General features: G+C 40.7%; 1 protein-coding gene across 1 annotated transcript in view; it reads right to left on the bottom strand.

Annotated features, from left to right (window-relative positions):
- Nucleotides 1-21,675, bottom strand: part of DCLK1 (doublecortin like kinase 1) — a 312,666-nt gene that overhangs the window by 30,623 nt on the left and 260,368 nt on the right. The window contains exons 9-14 of the mRNA XM_063101850.1: nt 18,369-18,426; nt 17,754-17,873; nt 13,903-14,049; nt 2,868-3,001; nt 880-957; nt 418-514 (exon numbers count right to left, since the gene is read on the bottom strand). Coding sequence (XP_062957920.1) covers nt 418-514; nt 880-957; nt 2,868-3,001; nt 13,903-14,049; nt 17,754-17,873; nt 18,369-18,426 — 634 coding nt within the window. The remainder of the gene's footprint in view (nt 1-417; nt 515-879; nt 958-2,867; nt 3,002-13,902; nt 14,050-17,753; nt 17,874-18,368; nt 18,427-21,675) is intronic.

Below are 21,675 nucleotides of genomic sequence, written 5' to 3'. Positions count from 1 at the left end.
GAGCCAGCTGTGGTTTAAGAGCTGCCATTGGAAACAGGGTGGTCTGGGAAGACTTCGCTGAGAAATGACATTAAGTCAAGACCTGAAAGAAGTGAAGCAATAAGCCATGCAGAAGTCTGAAGTGGGCTCAAGCCTGGCAAGGGTGGGGCACAGCGAGAGGTTATAGCCACGTCACTGGAGTGACAACCGGGGGAGAGGAAGCCAGTGAGGTGGAGGCACTTGATAAGCACCTATTGGGACAGTTACAAACAGATAACTCGATGACTGTGAAATCTTGGAAAACCTAGGAAGTACAGCTAAAATGTGTACAGAAATCATATTTATGATACTATTAGTCTGTTTGCACACAATGATTTGGAATCAATAATTCCATGTAGACACACAGGGCATATGGAAGAGGAAGGCACTGAGACCTACCTTTGCAGAATCGGAAACATTATCCCAGTACGGAGAAGGGAAGTCCACTTGCCCCATCAAAATCTGATCAAAAAGCACCTCCTGGTCATCACCACTTCTGTTTAGATGAACGACAAGGAAAAAACAGCACTAAACTGTCAACTCAGGTTATGACATTCTTATGCACTGGGGCCCTTCCTTTTCCCATATATGTGTAAAATGTGTGTTTTTAAGCAACTGAAAATATCAATATGGAACTGTTTTGGTAAATTAAGAAGGAATGAGTTTTTAAACTATATGAAGGAAGACTTATGGAAGGCATATAAGTTAGCATGCACAACATGGAAATAATGACAGGCGTTGCAAGGAAAGTTCTTAGTATGATCTTTTCCTGCTGCAGGCTGCTCTGTGCAAGAGCAAACGGATCATTTGCAGAATAGAGAAATGCTTTGTTGGTGCCAGATAAAAGGTCGCTGCCCATACCCACGAAACGGAGGGAAACCACACAGCAGGATGTAAGTGATGACACCAGCTGCCCAGATGTCCACCTTGAGGCCATATCTGGAAAAATAAAAGACGTTAGAGTTAGGAACGTCAGGCCAGGACAGACTATGGGGCATACTAGAATAGATGACTCTTCTCCCCAGTGCGCCACGGGGTCGGCCCAATGACTCTTCTATTCTAAGCCAAAAATACAACCAAACAAAATAAAAAACTTAATCACAAACACTAAATTAAAACCCACCAGCTAAATAGAATTCAAGGAAAGAAGAAAAAAAAATAATTAAAAAAAAAAAAGACTTACCAAAGGCACATGAATAAAAATCAAAATAATGCATGCCTGGGCTCATATCCAAATATCAATAAGTGAAGGATTTCAGCAAAACTGTTGATTACAGTCCTATCAATTTTGAGACAGGGATGGACCCTTGAGACTATCTAGCTCCCTCATTTTGGGAATAATAATTATTTACAGAACATTTTCTAATTTATAAAGCACTGACATACATTGTCTTCTTCTGTTCTTCCAACAACCCTGTAGGTTGGACAGGTCAAGTATTTCCTGTTTTACAGAGGAGAAAACCGAGGTTCCCAGTGGTGAGTAACTTTGTTCGAGATCACACAATTAGTCAGTGTCAGAGCTGGGCTCCAACTGAGGTCTTCAAGAGCCCAAACAAATCGTCTTTCCACCTGACACCACTCCCTCCCAGCAGGCTCTCAGAGTATGTCCCCAGAGAAGATGTGGCTGTGCCCAAGCCAGCACCATCTGAGGGAGGTCTGGCAGGGCTGTAGATGTGGGCTCACTCTACTTTGACAAATAAAAAACTCCTCATTCCAGGGGAGTGCCACGTCTCAACCACACCCCTTCCTCACCCTATTTCCCTCCCCCTTTCCTTCTTCCCCTCCCCCCCAACTGCTCTGTAATATCTTAGAATGTAAAAATCATATATATAAATAAATTTTAAAAACCTTCACCTCTCATCTTAGAATTTCCCTGTTGGGATTCCCTTCTCCTCTGTTCTGTATTCGTGCCCTGTTGGTCTATGGTATAAGCAGAAAAACTATCTCTAAGTGGTCACAGTGCAGAGTGCCACCTAGATCTCCAGGTGTGTGTTGAAACTGCTAATGCCACCCACCCTCCCCCATTCCTTCTGTTTAAGGATAGCACCTCGGAGCCCTGCCTATGGCTATTGGTAAGAAATAGGGCTCTTTACTGAGAGAGCTTTTGGCTCAGGTCAACCTGAGTTCAAATCCTGACTCAGCCACTGACAGTTATAAGCTTACATGATACTTAACCTTCAGAGTCTCTGTTTATTCATGTGCAAAATAGGAATAGTACCATCCACTAGAAGAGTAAGAATTAAGTAAATGAGTTTAAAGCCCGGCACATAGTAGGTCCTTAGTAAGTAATAGGATACCCTGCCTTCTCCCCCATTCTAGAGTCGAGATTGTCATTCATATGATTCTGCACACAGAAACCAGCAAATTCCCAGTGGCCCTCTGATGTCTAACGGTGTTTGTGCTCCACAGAAAATCAATGGATCTCTGAGAGGGCCAAAATGGGACTGGGACTAGACAACGAGGGCAGCTGAGAGAAATGACCACAGGAGACTAATCACTGCACACAGTAATGTCTGTTTCTGTTATTGCCAAAAGTGAGTTAATTACCATGGCTGTATGTTTCTTGGTTAGTCTGAACATTTCTCACTCTGTGGTTAATAACTTCTGTTCTGCCTCTAACAAAGGCCAAATGGATGTCTTAAACAAGATTGCAGTAATTGGCAACTTGATTGGGAAAACAGAGAAAAAGGCTCCCACTACAAAAGTTTAAAAAACAAAGTGGGGGGGGGCGCGAAAGAAACCTGATAGCTAATTCTGCTTGGATGGGACATGTAGCACTATTTTTCTTATTATTGAAGCAGGCTAGTTCTTTTGCAAGCATAGCACTTAAACATAAGAGAAGCATTTACCCAGTCTCTGCAATGATTTCTGGAGCCACGTATGTCGGGGTGCCACAGACTGTGTACAGGGGGCCGTCAACAATGGTGGCCAGTCCAAAGTCACCCAGCTTCAGTGATTTGCTGCCATCTTGGTGCTCATACACCTAAAATAAAAGTAAAAAGTACAATCACCTTAAAATCAAGAACTCAAAAGCCTTTTCTTGAAGAATTGAGGGACACTGTGGTTTAAATTTAATGTCTAAAAAGTACAAAAAATAAGGCAATTATACAAAGATATATATACAAGATATGTTTCTTTCTTTAGATGACTGTAAAATTGGAAACATGGCAAATAACTAGCAAATGAGAATTCATAGTGAGATGCTATATTACCATTAAAATGGTGATGTAGGTTTGTATTAACTGAAACGAATTCTGTTTGGGAAGTGAGGACAGCAGATTTCAGGCTGGTTTGTATAAAATGTCTAGTAAAGAAAATAAATAGGTGCAAGGAAAAAAGTCTGAAAGAACAAAGTGTTGGTGTGTCTGGTGGACACAGTGTTGGTGTTTCTGGTGGTAGAAGTATGGAAGTGGTTTTCCTTTTGCTTATCCATATTTGATGTTTTCTACAACTAAAATTGATTTGCATAACAAAATGAAGTATAGAAAGCCTCTAGTGCAGTATCTCCAATTTATGAAAATAATTATCTTTTCATTCCAATATATAAGAAGCTTTAAAAATGCAGTTCTTCGGTAACTGTACAACAGCAAAAAACCCCTACACGTATACTAAAATATTTTATTTTCAGTGCTGCACATTTCTAATAAGATCTATTTATATTTTTTTATTAATAATTGAAAGGGATATTAACATTTCATTTCACCTGTGGCAATTTGGAAAGATTTATCAGGTGCAGAGTCAGTATTCTGTCCAGGTTTCCTTATTAAGGCAGTAAAAGTATCCAGTCTTTCACCCAACAAATCAAGAAAAGGATGTATGTGACTCTAGGCAAGTATTTAGACTCCTTTAATTCTAGCCATGATCAAACCAAGTGGATCTGCTCTAAAAAGTATCCCAGACGTTTGTTTCAAAGAAATGATCAAAGGGCATTCAGAATTCTAATTCAGTGCCCTCTGTTGGAATCGATGAGATAAAGAAAAGAAAACCACAGTAAAAGGTTAGTATTTCCAGCTAGGGCAATCTTTAGGAGATGCCTCAAGGAAATGGTGAACTTTTCCATGTACATCAAAATGATTCGTTCAACAAGTTGAGGCTTACTTGTTCTTCTGTTATCACTCTGTGACCATTTGTTACTCGCTGCAGCAGATTGAACCTCCTATACAGCAAAACACAGCTCCCCACACCAGGAGCGCCGCTACTGTTCACTCACCATGTCTGCCTTCTTTTGGAACAAGTAGATTAGCTCTGCATTTCTGCAGGATAGAGTGCAGATGTTTGGCCAGCTAAGCTGCAATATCAGCAGTGATCCTTTGGATCCAAGTGCTTTGGCAGAGGCAGGCAGGCAGTTACAGCCTCCTCTCTGGAGAGACTGTGTTTTTTCTTGGCTGAAAATATTCTTTTATATTCTAGTCACTCATAACATAGGGTCTTCTCCCCAAGGGCTCTGGGTCATGACCAAGTCTGGACTGCCCAGGGGGAGGCATCCAAAGACCTGTGAGGTCACATGCACTTGGGTTTTTAGGGCAAAGACAACCACATGTCCTTCACAGATGTGGCTTTGCCCAGTTGTCACTGGGATGGACACTGTCCTCCCTACTTAATGAAGAAGCTGTCCAGCCCTGGTCACCATAATCTGGTCAGAGTTAGAGGCTTTGAGGAATCAGAGCTGCAAAACACAATATTGTCACCAGCCTAAATGCTCTCAGGCAAAAGAAATCCCTAAATTATAGTCTTAACCTTAGCATGTCAGCTGTTGTGGTCATCCAAATGACAAGCAAATATTTTTCATGGAAAGAAATCTGAGATGGAAACATCCAATAGTTTGTCTTGTTTATTTCCCAAACAGAGAAGAATTGTTCACTTCCTTAATTCCGTTTTGTTACCAATAACCTTTCTAAAATGAAAAATAGTCTCTTGCTTTGATGTTCCATTAGGTCCAAACATTCATGATATGTGCTTTGTGAGGTTGTACAGATTTTGATTTATTCAACCCCATTTATGCAAGAATTCTGTAGCTTTTTTCTGAATGTAGTATCTATGTCATCTAATTTTATTCAAAAGTTGGACAAAAGCAGATGTTGGTGGAGCTGGTCATAAGTCCCATTTAGTTTTGAGTATGACCATGTAATTCTCTTACATTTGGCAAAGGTTTTATTTTTGAGCATCTCCATTTTCATAGGAATTCCATCTAACAGATAGCCATACACCAATTATATTTAATACAGATAAGAAATATCATTCAAAGTTTCAATAACTAAGAAAAAAACACTACGAATCCTACCTAAAATAAAGAAAATGGGCACCTAAAGGTAATAATACTGCTAAAAATCCTAAACCCATTTAAATAGAATACACACAATCTATAATTTTAATGTTCTTTTTCTCTCTAACAATTTGTCCAATGTTTTTCTTTTGCTTTGAAAACCGGACAGTAGAATTTTCATGAACATAGAGAGGTTCAAGTGACGTTTAGGAGAGACAGTGAGGGCTTAGAGACAAAGGCCTATTCCATGTAATTGAAAACATATCTAGACATGAGTCCACTAGCAATGCTGCAGCAACATGTTTTCACATGTGAATAACGTCTAGGCCTCTAATTTGAAATTCTGTTGAACTCACTGTCAGGCAGGGCAGGAAACAAGGTTACTTTGGGTTTTTCTCTGTCAACACTTTGGGAGAAGGACGGAGAACATGCCGGTGTTTCTCCTCCTGCACTGGGAGAGCCCCTTTCCTGAGCCTCCTCATGCTGGTGCTCCCCGTGGGCTCCTGCTGCAACTCGAGCTGCATTCACCCCATCTCTTACCCAGCCAATTGCAGAGGGGCACGAGAGAGGCCACTTGAAGATGTAATTAAAACTGGTTAAAAATCAGATTGCTAAATACATCTGTTTCAAGTGTGCACACACACACACACACACACACACACATCCTCACAAAACCATCTCTAGCAAGTATTTTTTTCAAATGGCAGCTATAAATTCACTTTGAACTAAGTTTGTAATTAAAAGTTACAAGTAGGAAAGGCTTTTAACAAGTTCACATTTAAAAGGCCAAGTCCTTGGCTTATACTCCTCTCTGAACCAACTCTGACTGTGTTCCTCAGTTCACCATCCTTCAGAAAGGACAGTAGCAGCCTGCAAAGGTAGGCTTGGACAGCCTGAGCCAGCAAGCAGGGTTCTGGTGTAAGGAGAACTTTGTGCTATAACTGTATTTTAAAGTCTCTATAAAACGTGACCCACACATGAAGTGGGAGTACATTAATTGTCACTCAAGGAGTATTCACAACGTGAGATATCATTTAATGCTCATCCTAGGCCCTTTAAATACTATAGATGTTCCCCCACATTTTAAACACTGAGGGGCTATTAAAGAGACGGGGATTAGTGCAAATTACCCAGTATGTAGTGCTTTCACTGTTTTAACTAAGCAATAAAACTGTGTAATTGTACAACACTAATTGAATGCAGCTACACATAATTGTGGGCTGCCATATGTATCCTATTACCGTAAAGATTGTCAGTATTTTGTAAGCTGCTCTTGTGATCATTGCAGATGGCTACAGTCAGAGAAGTTGTTCTCTAGGGTTTATTATATGGCTATAAAGACATTCCATGATTTGACAGACTAAATGTGTTAAATGGCAACAATTATGAAAAAGGTTCCAATTAAAAGCTGAAGCCATGTCCTACTAAGAAAAGATTCAGTAAAAGGTCAGGTACGCAGATTTTGGGGAACACTGTTATTTTACATGGGATTTTTCTTTTTTAAAGAAGAGTTTTATTTTTGTTTCTTTTTCATTTATTTGGGGTTTCACACTAGCTGTAACTTGCTGAACAGTAGATGTTTGGGCATATGCCTGATTTTCCTTGGATGGGAAACTGAGACCATTTGGAAAAGTTATTTGAAAAAATAAAACATTTAATATATAGTCATAAAATGCAGCCGGTGGCCATAAAATATTATGAAAATTCACAGATAACTTGAACCCAGTCAAATGGTTTCTGAGATTCCCATAATAGAGAACTAAAAGCTGACTAATATAACAGATGTGTTGGAACAAACATAATTCTCAATGTTGCTGTGAATTCAAGGACAACCCTGTTGAAACAATGGCTAATGAATCATTAGTAACCACTGAAACAGTTTTCAGGGAGGAGCTCGATAGATACTAAAAATTATTTCACCAAATAGAATTGAACAAAAGTGGCATGAAACGGACAAAGCCATGAATAAAGGTCAATTTACTTTTTAACATATATGGTGTCCATTAAAAAAGACATTGATTTTCCTCCAGCCTGGTACATGGCCTTTATGATGCTTTCTAAGGAAAATGGATTAAATTTAAATCTTTAATCTTTAAGACGTGAAGTGTAACAATATTTAAGCAAGGGGTTGTTTTGTAAAATGCACTCTATGGCCCACATACTTTTGAATTAGACCTCCTGGAAAAAAGTAAACTCTAATAAAAAACCATTTTATGTAAAATATTTATAAAATCAAAAGTTAAATAAAATAATAAAAATAACAAAAGATGTATAGAAGTCAGAAAGGAGTAAATCCAAAGAGAGGTAACAATATTAAAGAAAACAATACAACCACTTTTCAAAGTATTACACTGTAGATATCTGGGAAGATGGAGAAGTGAACGGAAACACCAGGAAACCTGACTCTCACCCTCAATTTAAAATAGTCATGAAACTATCTAAAAAGGAGCTCCATGCAGCTGCAGTAAGATACATGAAACATGCCCATTCCAAATTTTGTTAGAAATCGTACATCCTAGGATTTTGCCAAAACTGTGGGAACTCAAGGTCATTGTGATTTTTTAAATTTTATTACATTTTTGTCACACGATTAATAGCCAACATATCATTGTACAAAAATTAGAGAAGACAAATCTTTATAGAGGAAATGGAACTAAATTCACCTATAATCTCTACACTCAGAAACAACCAGAGTTAGCATTCTGGGGCATGGACTTCTAGAGCTTGCTTTTTCTCTCTTTCCTGCTCCTCTTTTTCCACTTGACAATACATGCTGAATGTTTTCCCAAGTGAATAAGCATACATTTATGTCATTATTTTTAGTGGCTGCTACACGTTCCATTATATGGATGCACCATAATAATAATCCCACCAACGACTCTGCTGCCACTTATTGAGCACACAGGCTAAGCCAGGCATCATGATGAGGACTTCATGAGCATTGCCCCATTAATCCTCACCATCACTCAAGTATTCTCACCAATATTCTGTAGATGAGAAAATTGAGGCTCAGTAATTAAGTAACTTGTCCAGTGTTACATAGCTAACAAGAGACAGAGCCAGAACTTAAACTCAGATATGTCAGAGTCCATGAATCTAACCAGTAGTTCCTCCTGCCACACACACACACACACACACACACACACACACACACACACACACACACACACACACACACACACACACATCTAGTGTTTCCCCCTGAGGTTACATTTTAGAAGCAGAATTACTCGGGTTCAGAGTGCACACATTATTTAAGGCTTTGGTTATATATTACCAAATTGCCTTTCAGACAGGTTCTACCAACTTACTTTTCCACCAACACATGTCAGATAACTGGTATCCATCTAATATTGCCAATACTGTGCATTATTTTTAATCTTTGCTAGTCCAATAAGATCGTTATTTAAAAAAGGAATTATATTATTTAAGCCCTAAATGAAAGAAGGATGAGTAGTGGAGCAGACAGACACAGACTCGCCCAAATGACACTTTTCCTTCCTGTCCTTGTCTCCCTGATAGAATCACAGGTCCTTGAACAAGAAGGGCCTTCAGTAAATGCTTAATACAGCAACTGTCATGTTATTGTACTAAATAACATATCAGAAAAAATATTGTTTGTCTTCTGTTTTCTATCAACTTTCATTCAAATTCAGAGCAGAATTTTCTTCTAAACACCCACAAAAAAAGATCATTCCATTTCTACTTGTACACTTACAATGACTATAAGCTATGTGTCATAAAGGCCACTTAATTTTCAAAAAATGTAATTGTTAGAAAGATTTTTCTTATGCTAATTCCAAATCTCTCTCCTATTAATGTCTTCTCTTTAGTTTTAGTTCAGCACTTTCAAATACAGCACAAAAAAGTTCTCCTGACTTCCATTTGGCAGCCTTTTATATATCTGATGACAGCCACCATGCCTCAGAGAGCCATCCCTTCCCCAGGTAAACACCAGGTGAACCCCTGACGTGTTACCATGCAGGGTAATGTGGTGTGAATAAGGCAGAGGACTCTCTGATGGCAACACCATTTCAGTGAATTAAGTCTAAGGTCACATCAGTATTTTTAGCAGCCATGTCACACTGAATTAAAAGCCTTTTGCAGGTCAACGAATAGCCTTTTGACCTGTAGTCAGGCCAAGTTTTCCCGTTACTGTTTTTCTGTAATCATCAATAACACAAGTATGGCAAAACCACTTAGTTCAAAGAAATTTATGTTTACCTCTTGTTAACTTCCATCTAACCAATTTTGGACCTTTACAGAGCCAGATATTTTTGGATCTCAGTTCTGTCACTTGGTATAATACACCTTCATTTCAAGTCACTGGTAATGCTGACTGTGGCAGGGCTAGTGACAGACTCATGGAAGATGACTAGCTCCCTTCCTTTTGCTAATCCCCAGTCCATTAATCGACACACAATGGTGGCTCAAGTTCATAGTATAGGGGATTGACTACAAGTCTATCCAAGTGCATTTTTGTCCCTGACCTCTAGATACAGTCTATTTGTGTCACTTGCCTTGTCTAACAGTGTAGTTGGCTATGTTATGACAAAATAGACTTATTTTGGGATTGAGAGTCATGTGATTAAGGTAGAAGGAAATCCACTATTGTGAGCTTGGTGTTTTCTTGAATTGGAAATTAGGAGGAGTTAGAGCACAGCCTATGATCATCACTTGGGGCAATCACTTGCTGGATATAATCCATTAAATGCAAATGAGCAGCATGAGCTGCACATGTCATTTTGACAGGCAGCCAGCAGCAGGCACAAACACTTGGACAGAGCGTTTCTGAAAGAAAACTTCTGACCAAGAGAGGCAGTTTCACTGAGAAACTGCTTTTTCCTAGAGAGTATTGGGGAGTTTGGGTGGAAAAAGATTTTTAAACATAAATTTTTATATTTGAAGAAAATTGATGTGTTTATTTCTGGAGTCTAATAAAAACTAGTGATGTAAGTTATATTTTTGCCTGTACAGACTTTAATTTTTGTTAGGAGGTGGCATCTGTGTATACATTTTTAAAAGGCCTGCCCAGCTCCCTAGAAGAAACACAAGTTGCTACTGATGATTTTTGCTTTCAAGGGTGCAAGCTTGCCATCTAGTGGTGATTCATGTGAACTGAAGGCATTATATCTTGGTGGGTTTTTGTTTTTTAAAGCCAACATAGTTCCTTTAGTCATAAACTATCCTGGCACACACACACACATACACGCATAGTAGTTCCATGTATAACTGCAGCTGGGGCAACACTGTGCTCTCTCCCCGCTCAGTGAGGTTTATACTGAGGCCAGCGTGAGTCCTCCATGTAATAGATGAGCTGGGAAATGGCCTGGGCTTGTGTTGTCAGCTCTGTCCTCTAAGAAGTAGCACTCATTCACTCACTCATGCATCTCATCCACTCTGTCATCCACCTGTCACTCATCCATGTAATTATTAAGCACAGGCCTGACAGCAAGCAAAAAAAACCACGTCAAATCATTGGCATGATTAATTTAGGGAAAAAGCCTTAATAATGATATAATAATTTTATGAAGTATTTTTATTGGATCAGTTCTCAGATTTCATCTAAATGTGGCTAGAAACATCACTGTAACTCAAATCATATTTCCCTTTAAAATACTTTGACTTGACCAAACACTTAAGAGTTAAATAAATCATTCATATTCTCGATATAGATCCTTGAGGCCAAACTATATTTTTATATTATTCTATAAGAATTAAAAATAAAAAATGCTAAAACTTCTGTATATATAATTATACCACATAAAATGAATTTTATAGCTGAATTAGACATTTCTAAAAAACACTTGCTAGTTATAACAAATATTAATCATTAATTAGCAAAAATCTTGCTGGCAGTCTAACAATTTAGAAGGATTTTTGAGGTCTTCTAATAAAACAGTAAAGCAAAGTGTGCAGTGAGGCCTTTTTATTTATTTGGTAAGTTTAGCTGTAGTAAGCAAATCGATACAAATCTTTTATTATTAACTTTATCATAGCATTTTTCAAAAATAGTCTACAGCTCTGCATTTTGCCACAAGGTAGCAAATCTGTGCATGAGTAAATAGTAAAATTTTAAAAGCAATGTCAGAAAAAGATGAAAAATGATTTTTACTGCATATAATGTTGTTTTTAAACAGTTTTATTTCCAGGGATAATTTAATTTTTATTACAAATAAAGGGGAATAAAAGGAAGGGAACTAATGTTATGTGTTATCTCTTTATCTTCATAAAATCCCTTTAAAGGTGGCTCAAGGAGTTAAGTAACTTGTTCAAGGTCATAAGACCAGCCACTGGAAGAGTGAAGCACTTGGTTTTGAACTTTTGTTTGTCTGACCATAAATCCTGAGTGTGTGAAGTTGTACTTCCCATGTGTTTCTCTCTTATTCACAGGGAAGCTCAACAGAATGTGAAATTAACAGAGCTCTCATGTGCAATTAGTGACTTTGTTAACCTTATTCTTTTCTTCTTTTTTATCCTGTAATAGATTTATCCCTGCAGAATTCACCAACTCCTCACCTCTGTAGTAAAAAATTACCGTAATAGCGAATAGAATCGCTTTAGTTTTTCATACACATATTTTAAACCTATATTTTAAACAACTGCAAAGATTTCCCTGTATATTTCAGATGCTTAAATTAGGGGGAAAGAAAAGAAAAAAGGAGAAAACTTTTTTTTTTTCTTTTTGGGTAATTTGCAGTGAAAGATGTTAGAATGAGCCCAATACTTAAAAAGTGTCTTGCAAATTATAATTTTAGTAAAAGTAGACTGCTGTGTAATCACTGATGGCATTTACAGAAATAGATAACGCTCTGGCAAGCAGCGAGTGAACAATGGGTACACAAAATGGAACTGCCAAAGGAAAGGGTGAGGGGAAATGAAACTTTAATTTTCAATTACCGAAGTTTTGGAGCTCAGAGAAATTATTAAACAAAGGCCCAGTTGTTAGTCTGTTCCCCTGAGACAATCCTACATAATTCAGGAATAATGAATGCAGACGAGAGAAAATTGCTGCCGTTCATGGAGGCCACTGTGCAGAAGGGAATGTTTAGGCTGCTGCGGAAATGTGGAATTTGAGGTGCCATTAGGTCAGAGCTCGGTCATTTGCCCTCAGCTGCCTTCCTTAGCCAGTAGCTGCAAGATTACCAGCGTAATTGCAATTAACTAATTGTGTGCATGTTTATTTCTTGAATGCCTGTCTTTCCTGCTTGAATATCAACTCCATGAAGGCATGTGTCTCTCTTGTTCCCGCGCCGTCCTTGGCATGTAGCAGCAAGCACTCAACCTCTCCCTAATCCATGTTTATTGTAGTCTAGTGAATCTGGGCTTTGTGGTAGTTTGGAACCAGGCTAAGATCTTGGCTCTTCTACAATAAACTGTTTCAACCTTGGGCAGGTCATTCAATTTCTAGGGACCCAGTTTCCTTACCTGTGCAATGGGACCATAATAGAACTTACCCCATATGGTTGCTGTACAGATTAATGACTTAGCACAGAGCAGAGCACTTAGGTGGTTCTCCATAAAAGCAGATCTTATTAGCTTTCCCTTGTGTAGTGGAAGTTGGGTTGCTCATGTGCTTTTAAACTTGAGCATGCATTCAGATACCTGGGCAAGCTGGCTGCAATGTGGATTTCTGCACCCTGTCACCAGTCACCAGATTCTGATTTGCTCGAGCTGCATCCAGACCCAGAAATTTGCATTTTTAACAGGCATCTGGGAGTAATTCTGATGCAGAGAGTCTTTGGACCACCCCTGAAGAAACACTGCTCTGGAAAGAGAATCCTCAATTCCCAAGTGTCTGAGAGATGGGCAAACTAACAGGGGTCACATACTATACGTGATACTTGGGGGTGGAAAATGAAAGTAAAAAAACTAGCATCTTCAGAGGAAGAAATATATAAATAAAATACATTTCTTTCAAATTCTGGCATGAAGAACCAGCAAAATTTCTTCCACTCTTACCAGTGACAGTTCCCATGCCTAGTCCCTGCCTCCTCACTTCTTTCCAAACTGTCTCCTTAATAACTAGGATAGGAAAGGGCCCTCATTTGCTTGCAGGGAGGACTCTCAATGTTTCCCAGAGATATGGAGTTCAGCAAACACAAGCCAAATAGTTGTGAAGGGGAGAAGGATAAATCAGTGTTCTTCATAATTATTTTTATGCTGAGGGGCTGGTGTCTTTAAAATCCATTTTAATTTATTTCTCTCAAGTTTTCGATCATATTATTGAGATGTAAAGTTGGGAGACTAAGAGAAGGTGTAAAAGCGCTTCCTTTTTTTCCAAGTAAAACTTTCTAACAGAAAAGTGCTGTGGATGAATAACCTACATGCAAATACTCCTTCTTGCTATCTTGTCCTGGCCCAAAGTGTTAACACAGCTCTAGACTTTCCGAACTCTAGTTCCTACCCCCTGTGCCCTGCTTTTATTTGCTAATAAGTCAGGTACTCTTAAGGGCACAGTAACTCATAGGTCAACTTAAAAGGCTAGCTTCCAGTTAGATACAGAAGGCCTGCTGGAAACTAGCCTTTAAGATAAATTTTTTTAAAAAAGAAAAAAATAATCCATATTCACTCATCAGTGCTTGGAACTCAGGGTGCCCGAAAGTCAGAGTTCCACTTACCAGCAGGTTCTCAGGCTTGATGTCACGGTGGACGATGTTCAGGCTGTGGAGGTATTTGATGGCACTGGCCAGGTTGTACAGCATCCCACTGGCATCTCGCTCGGTGTATTTGTTGGTGGAAGTAATGGCATCAAAAAGGTCTCCGCCCTGAGAAGAGAACGGCAGGTGGAGCAGCACATTAACAGAAGGGTCAGGCGGGACCCTGCGGAGGCGACCAACAAACAACAAGGAAATGAAGAATGGATGCAGGATCTCTGGGGTCCCAAGGGCTTTCCCTGCTGTTTCCCTCTCAAAGACCCATAAGACTTTACGGTGATTTCTCTCCTCACTGTGAAAACCAGCAACATTTCCTCTAGAGCTCAAAAAACAAAAGGAGCCAGGTGAGGACTCTTCATCCCCAGACCCAAGGCCACTTGCACAGCCCCCAGCCAGGGAGGAGGAGGTGTGGCTGGGTCTCCAGGGCGGAGGCCTCGTGCCACGTGGGTGTCCTGCTGGCACATGCTACCTGCCTCATACCAACTGTCAGCCCAAGTTCAAGTTTCTAATCCTAAACCTCCCCCAGTGAGAAAGAGGTAATGCTGCACTCTGCACACGTGACAGAACGCTCTGCTGCCTCGGGAAATGACTGAGTGGCACGTGCACGCACACACACACACATGCATGCACGCACGCACGCACACACACACACTCCCCTTCATTCTCTAGATTTAGCTCTCCTGGAGTGGGTGTAGTGTGTTTTTTTTTTTTTTTCAATAATGGGCTTCTTTGTAAGGAACAGAGAAAAGGACCAGAAATTGTCGTTCCAGAGATGAGATAAGAAGGGAGGGAGGGAGGATGGAGAAATTTCAAAGAAAGTTTTCTAGGACTATTATTCATCTAAACTTTTGTTTCCCTTGTTCCTTGCTGATCTATTGTGATTTGGCAAAACAGAATGATTTTAGGCTCCAATTTAGGTTCCGTGTATTTCAGAGAACCTGGGTCTGATTTACTGACAATGGTTGCATTATTCTTGCATACGATGCACCAAACAGCTGGGCACAGGTCCCAGTTATGCTCATCAGTTACCTGACGTGATGAAGGACTTCATTTTCCTTTTGAAAATAGCAAACACAAAATAGGGGCCCCAGAGGCTGACGATTTTCAAATCTCACTCTTCCACCGACACTGCTGCTCCCCTGTACAATCGCCAGTCTGGAGACTTCTCTCTCTGTCCATTAAGCCTCAGCAGTTCTCAAACGAAGCACACTAAGCACGTACCTTTTTTTTTTTTTTTTTTTCCAAAATGAACACTTTTTCAGCTTCCTGTTTCTCTCAAAGGCAAGGCTGCTAGACTTGGGTTTGCAGGTTGCCTCCACGTGACCCAGTAGGAGGCGCGTGCTGTGTGTGTGGACCTTACACAGATGCCACCATTGCTGCAGTTATCTAGGCTCCAGGCATCCTGTCATCTTTCTTCTTTATCCTCAACAAAGCCATCAACAAATCTCATCAGCCCTTCCTTTGGGACATTTCCCATCCGCTGGGCCATCTCACTCCACCTCTGAGTGCAAGATCTTGCTGCATCTTCTCTGAATTTCTGCCAGGTGGCCTCGCGACCACACTTCACTCCTCAGGCTCTTTGCCCACAGCACCCTGTGCTCCGGCTGTCACCTTCTCACATGTCAGGCCACCAATTTCTCTCTCTCTTCACGATATTGCTCTTGATGTTCTGCCCCTGACCTTCATTCCAACTTGTTCAATTTCACCTCCTACTTAGGACATTTACCTTTATGCTCCATGTAGGACATTTCTTCCCTGGTCATCAAACTGTGCTCCAAACGTGTCCTCATCAGAACCCCTTACTGGAGTGTCCCCACCACTCCCCTTTGCCTATCTTAGTACTGCTGAGCTCTCAGGCCCAGCAGCAGGGCCATCTCCTCCATGAGGCCTGCCTTCCTCTGGACACTTAAGCAGTCCACTTTTTGCAGGAAGAAGTCTTACGTCCTGTTCATAATAGTTATGGAATTCACTCTTAATAACTGCTACTTCACTGTTTTCTGGAACATGGGTCTTGTTTGTCCTATAGCTTCAGGCACTCTTTGGCACACCACTGGACTCTTAGGGTTTGAGAAGCACAGCTTTACCTACATTTCTCAGGAGGAAAATTCGGGGAGCCTTTTCAAGGCAAGCCTGGGGCCTTCATTTCCCAGGAAACTTCCAGACCTGGCCTCAGGGCAGTTTGGGTTCAGACTAAATCTAAGGGTACGATCTAGTAGCACAGTTGCGGTTTAATGCTGGACTATGCAGACCCTGTCTTGCTTTGTTAGGATATCTTGGTGAAATAGAGAGAATTCTTGAAGGCTAAGTGTAAAGTGGACCTTACTAGAGTCACCTGACGAAGCATGACATTGGCCATCAGACTGAGATCTCCCACAAAATGTGCTCTCAACACTTCAGCCTTTGCCCCTTTTACTTCTCATCTCCCAAATTAATTTAGTCTCAGCTCTTGAAAAATCAGTAAACAATAGGGAGCCAATCAATAACAGAGGGCTAATCAATTTCAGCACACACAGAATGGTTTGAAGCTGTGGGACCCCAAATTAATGTCACTGTAAAAATACTACATTTGGTGCTAGAGAAAGTATAATTTACAAAGTTGGTAAAATGAAAATCTGGTAATAAAATGGCAATATGAAAATCTTCTGAATAAATGAAATTGATCTTTCTTTGTTGGAATAAGAGTTTAACATTTTTACCTCCCTGAGTCTCAAACATGACAATAACCTTTTGTGACTACAAACAAACAAGGCTTCACCCTCCAAAAGAAACAAATCCTAACTTGAAGATGGAAAAAAAATAGGTTTCACCTATAAATATAATCACTAAGAAGAAAAAAAAAGGCAAACATATCTAAAGTAAAACAACTCTGAATAATTAAAGCTTAAAGGCCCTAGAATGATCATTTTCCTATATAGAAACAGATTAGTTTATTAAATACTTTCCTTGTCTCAAATCTTTAAAAAAGAAAACCCCGCATTCCACTGTTACCAGGTCAGGTATGTGATTCCAAACACGGCTGCTGCAGCCCAAAGACCCCACCGCTGGTGCACACAGTGGACATAGAAGGTGGTACGACTAATTTACAACACTTTACAGCTCAAGTGGAAATTACGTAAACCTTCAATTCAACTAAATAATAGAAAAAGCTTGAGAAAAAGATAATTTCATAAACAAAACATTCCATTTTTTAAAACTTCTATTACTGAAAATCTCAAATGTATGGAAGTAGAGAGGATAAGTGAGAAACCTTTCACCAACATTCAACCATGATCGACACACTTGGCTATCCCTATATTCTATGTTTTCATAGAGTAAAAACATAATTTTAAGTGACAGGATGAGATTACAACATTCACTGAAAGGTGGTAGGCTACTCACAGTATTATTAGGAGTGTGTTATTTTTGTTTCATACGGGTGACTAAAAGTTTAAAGCTTGTTTTCAAAAAATGGTTGACATCTTTTCATGTAGTGCATGGAAAAGTGAACAACTTTCTATCACAACAAACAGTCATATTGGTACCTAATGCTTTCTGTGTCACACAAACTGGTGGAAGCCATCCCTCTTTATCCCTGTAGTAACATTATTAAGGAGGTACTAATATTATTCTCATTTTACCCACGAGGGAACCGAGGCATGGAGAGGTACACCCTGGGTATACCCACGCTACCTGGGCCAGGGCTGGGACTTGAGCCCTTGTAGAATTCTATTCTTAATATTCTTTGTCACTATGCCAACACACAGCAATGAGAGATTGCGTGCTGGGGAGAGTATGGTGACTTATCCAGAAACTTATTTCTTGTCCAAAATACACACCTTGACTAGTTCCATGACAAGATACAGTTCGGTTGGTACATCCATCTCCTCAATCAGAAGAACGATATTGGGGTGTTTCACTCTTCTTAAAATAGACACCTCATTCTGGATCATGTGCTCCTGTCCAAGGGAAAAGTTATTTAAGCAATACACACAAAACTTGTGAAGAGCTGACTCAAAGAAGCACAACTATACTCTGTGGGGATCAAGGGAGATGCATGTTGGTAACATATAATGAGTATGTCTTATATTCGGATATTCAGATAGCCTAGAATTGCCAAAAAATGTTGAGGAACCTTAGATAATGCTTGCAAATTCAGAACCTCTCACAATAGCTACAATTTCACAGAGAAGGGAGGAATGAAACTCAGATCGCAAAAGAAAGGGAAGAAACAAGCGAACAGATAAAGACAAGGAACAGAAATGACAGCCAGTCATTCCAACTGACTTTTCTTCCTGGGATGTTTTAAAACTTCTATTCTAATAAGCCTATAACATTCTACTCCACCAAAACGCGACTCTCAGGGGGCACTTATGTCCATTGGGGAGCTGACCTTTATGTCTCTTTCTACCCTCCTGAACACTGTATTTCTTAAGAACAAACTTTATACATACTTTGCCTCGACATTTGCTTTTCTTGATAATTTTCAGAGCATATTCTCTAGCAGTCGACCTGCAAAGACAAAGTTTTTAAAAAAATAAAACTCGATTTCAGATCTATTGAATCACTTCGTTAGGGATTAATTTCTTACCCCATGGATTGTACATTGTGGTGAGAATATTTTGTGAAGTCTCTCCCTTCTTAACCAAGAACTGTGTAAACATCTATGAGTTGACGAAGTGTAAGGATGACAAATCCGCTCACACAGGAGAATCTTGGGCTGCTTCGCTGCCACCTTTGTGATGGGAGCCCTGCCACGCTCCTGCCATGCTCAGCAACTCCTGCGAGGCCGCTCTCTGCTTCTCTCTGAGCCGATGCGGTGGGGCATGGGGAGAATGCACATTTCTGCCCTTCTTCTTGCCTCCAGTCTCTCTGGAGGTTCTACAGCCACCAGGCACGGCTATGGCAGTTTTCTGGATTGTCACACTGAAGACTCTCAGCCAGCAGATCACACTCTTTAGACCTCGGTTCACTGTGAGAGCCTGTGTGAGTTCTCCTGGAGAACCCACCAATGACGTGTTCAAGGTGTACAGAAAGGGATAAAACCATTTTCCGAGCTTCCTGTGAGCCTTCTGGGGATGTCTCATTTCACAGAGAGAAAATGGAGGTAACAATAAAGCCAACCCCCTTTCCCACAGCCACACGGCACACGTACAGTCAGGCTCTCCGTTCCTGGGGTCCCTGCCTCCCATAGAGCCCAGTCCACACCGCCCCTCCTCCGTGATGGGTGTAGGAGGGAGGATTTAGTCATATTGCTCCTTTAAATTTCCTAACTTGTGTTAACATTTCTAAAATACTGTAGTGCCAAACATAAAGACATGTCTATTGTTGAAAGACACAAAGCACCCTTGATAACTGTAACAAACCACCACTTCACAAGCGCTGCCATTTCATTTCTGGTGTGAAACCAAGAGATTCTAGCTTTTTACCTACAGATAAAAGCCCGGCTTTATGGATCAATGAGACTGAGGTTGATTAAGAACAAAATTTTAACACAGGGCTTTAAAATCTTCAATATGGTGAATTAAATAGGACTTCCTAGTTATATGCTTAGAGCGAGAAAGTGATTTTCCTATAAGCAAATTAAGAGGTCAGGTATTAAAAACATGTTCTGAGGGCATTTTAGAAACTGTTTAAGTCATTTACTTCTAAAAATGCTTCTCCCATTACACTTCCAGACCGCTGTATAATGCCAGCCTGCAAAAAACACTCAATAAACACTGAATTGTTATGTTTATATCTGGTGAATAAAACCAGAATAAGATGATCACTTTGAAGCCCCTTTTCTCCTCTAGAGAGTTCTGGGGTTCAGATGGGAGAAGATAAAACTCTTGGCTTCAAGGCAGCCCTCCTGCAGAGACGTGGGTGTCCAGAGGAATCCAAGGACACTTCGCCCACTCTGCCTCTGTTGATCCTTCAACAAAGAATCTGCCATGGCTGGGCAGAGAGGCCATGAGGGATGAAGGTATGAGCCAGGCCTTGGTTGAACGCAAGCTTTGGGGTGATGTCCCCACATAAAAATCACACCATCAGCAAGGCAGTGGGGTAGAGGTGGAGAAAAACCTCTCACCTTCCCTGAGCTGCAGGCTCGGGACACCACCTGCTCATCGGCCTCCTGGACGCCAGTGCACCTGCTCACTCCCTGGGGATCTGCTCCTTGTCTGTGCGGCTGGAGAGGAAGGACCACGGGGTCCCTTTAAGTAGACTCTTCTTAAGAGGCTTCTGAAGAGTTTATTTGCAAATTTGAAAACACAGGGAAAACGAAAAGCTAAAGTGTTTCTGGATTCTGCCTATCGTAAATAACTAAAAAGTTATGATAAAGAAAATCTGAGATTAGAATGCATAAGCAATTTCCTATCTGGTGTAAGATGTTTCCTTCGATGACAGGAAAATCTAGACGATGGCACTGACTGCTTTGATCATAGTGGGCAGGCAGGGCCAGAAGGGAGGATGGGGCTTTGCGAGGCTCCAAAACAAGAGCTGGGGTTCCTTCACCACCTCCCCACAGGGGCTGGATGGACAGGACCCTGCTGGTAAGAGGGAGGGATTTTGTAGCTTTGTGATTCCCCGTGTCTGCCATTGGGTCCTCCTTCCCCTTGAATGGGTAACATTAAAGCACTCAAATCAAAGGGCTGGTATGGGACCTGTCCAGCAGCACAGACAAGGAGCAGGTCCCCAGTGAGCAAGTGAGTGTTGGTGCCCGGGAGGCCGACAAGCAGGTTGTGCCCTAAGCCTGTGGTCCAGGGAAGGTGAAAGCAAGCTTGGCGGGGGTGGCCCCAGGGCTTACTAGGAAGAAGGACCTTGTGGTTTCCAACACAGAACCTTTCATAATAGGACTAAACACTCCATTAAACTTGCCCATATTTTATATGGGACCATGAGCCCTGCAGAGGACTGCCAAAATTAATATTGCAACTGTTATTCCTTGATTCCTTGGGGGCAGAACTATAAATCACATAATAAAATCCTTAATTACTAGAAGCACAGGATTATAGGAAGTCCTAACACTGCCTGAAAACCGGTGTTCGGACTACACATAGACCGTAAGAATAAAAATGTAAGTGCTTGCTCTCAGTGAAAACACTTGGCAAGAGAAAAAAGCCTTAGATAATTATTCGCCTTCCTATATCCCCTGAACTCTGAGCGCCACTGAGCCGGTGGGACTGCTGAGCAAGCAATTCCAAGCACAGTTCTTTGCTGGATTCTAAGTTGGACAAGGTCTGGTATACTCAGTAGAACACTAGACAACTAGATTACTGGTGAAAATACAGGCCATTTGCTTCTTTGTTCCCAAAGTTATATACTTGACCTTTTACAGAACGCTCTGCCACAACAAAGGCAGCACCAACAGAAAACATTGTCTTCCCCCTTGTCTATGAGAAATCAATTTGTATAGTCACCTAAAGTCTCAGCTTGTTCTGGTAGCCTCAAGCCTGCTTAATTTATTGCTAGAGCTAGCGGTTTTGTTGTGCAAGGCTTATAGGTGGGCTGGTGGGAGAGGGAAGTATCCCACCTAGAATTTTAATACAGCTCCAGTGCCTACATCACTAAAAGATGCAAGCTGTGCAGGTGGGGAGGGGTGCCAAGAGCCACCTGGACACCATCACTGCTCATGACTGCATCACTGTGCCCTTGGCTTGTGTATTAATTAGTCCACATAGAGCCAGGAAAATTAGAAATGAAGGGCACCTCGTATCAAGCCCTCTATTCATGCTCTGACCTTTCACTAGTGCTTTTCAGCTCTTTGAGTTTGCTTTGGAG

The sequence above is a fragment of the Cynocephalus volans genome, chromosome 7 (assembly GCF_027409185.1).
Source record: "Cynocephalus volans isolate mCynVol1 chromosome 7, mCynVol1.pri, whole genome shotgun sequence".
In the NCBI taxonomy this organism is placed as follows: Eukaryota; Metazoa; Chordata; class Mammalia; order Dermoptera; family Cynocephalidae; genus Cynocephalus; species Cynocephalus volans.
Note: the sequence above shows the minus strand (reverse complement) of the source record. Positions and strands in the feature narration are given on the sequence as shown.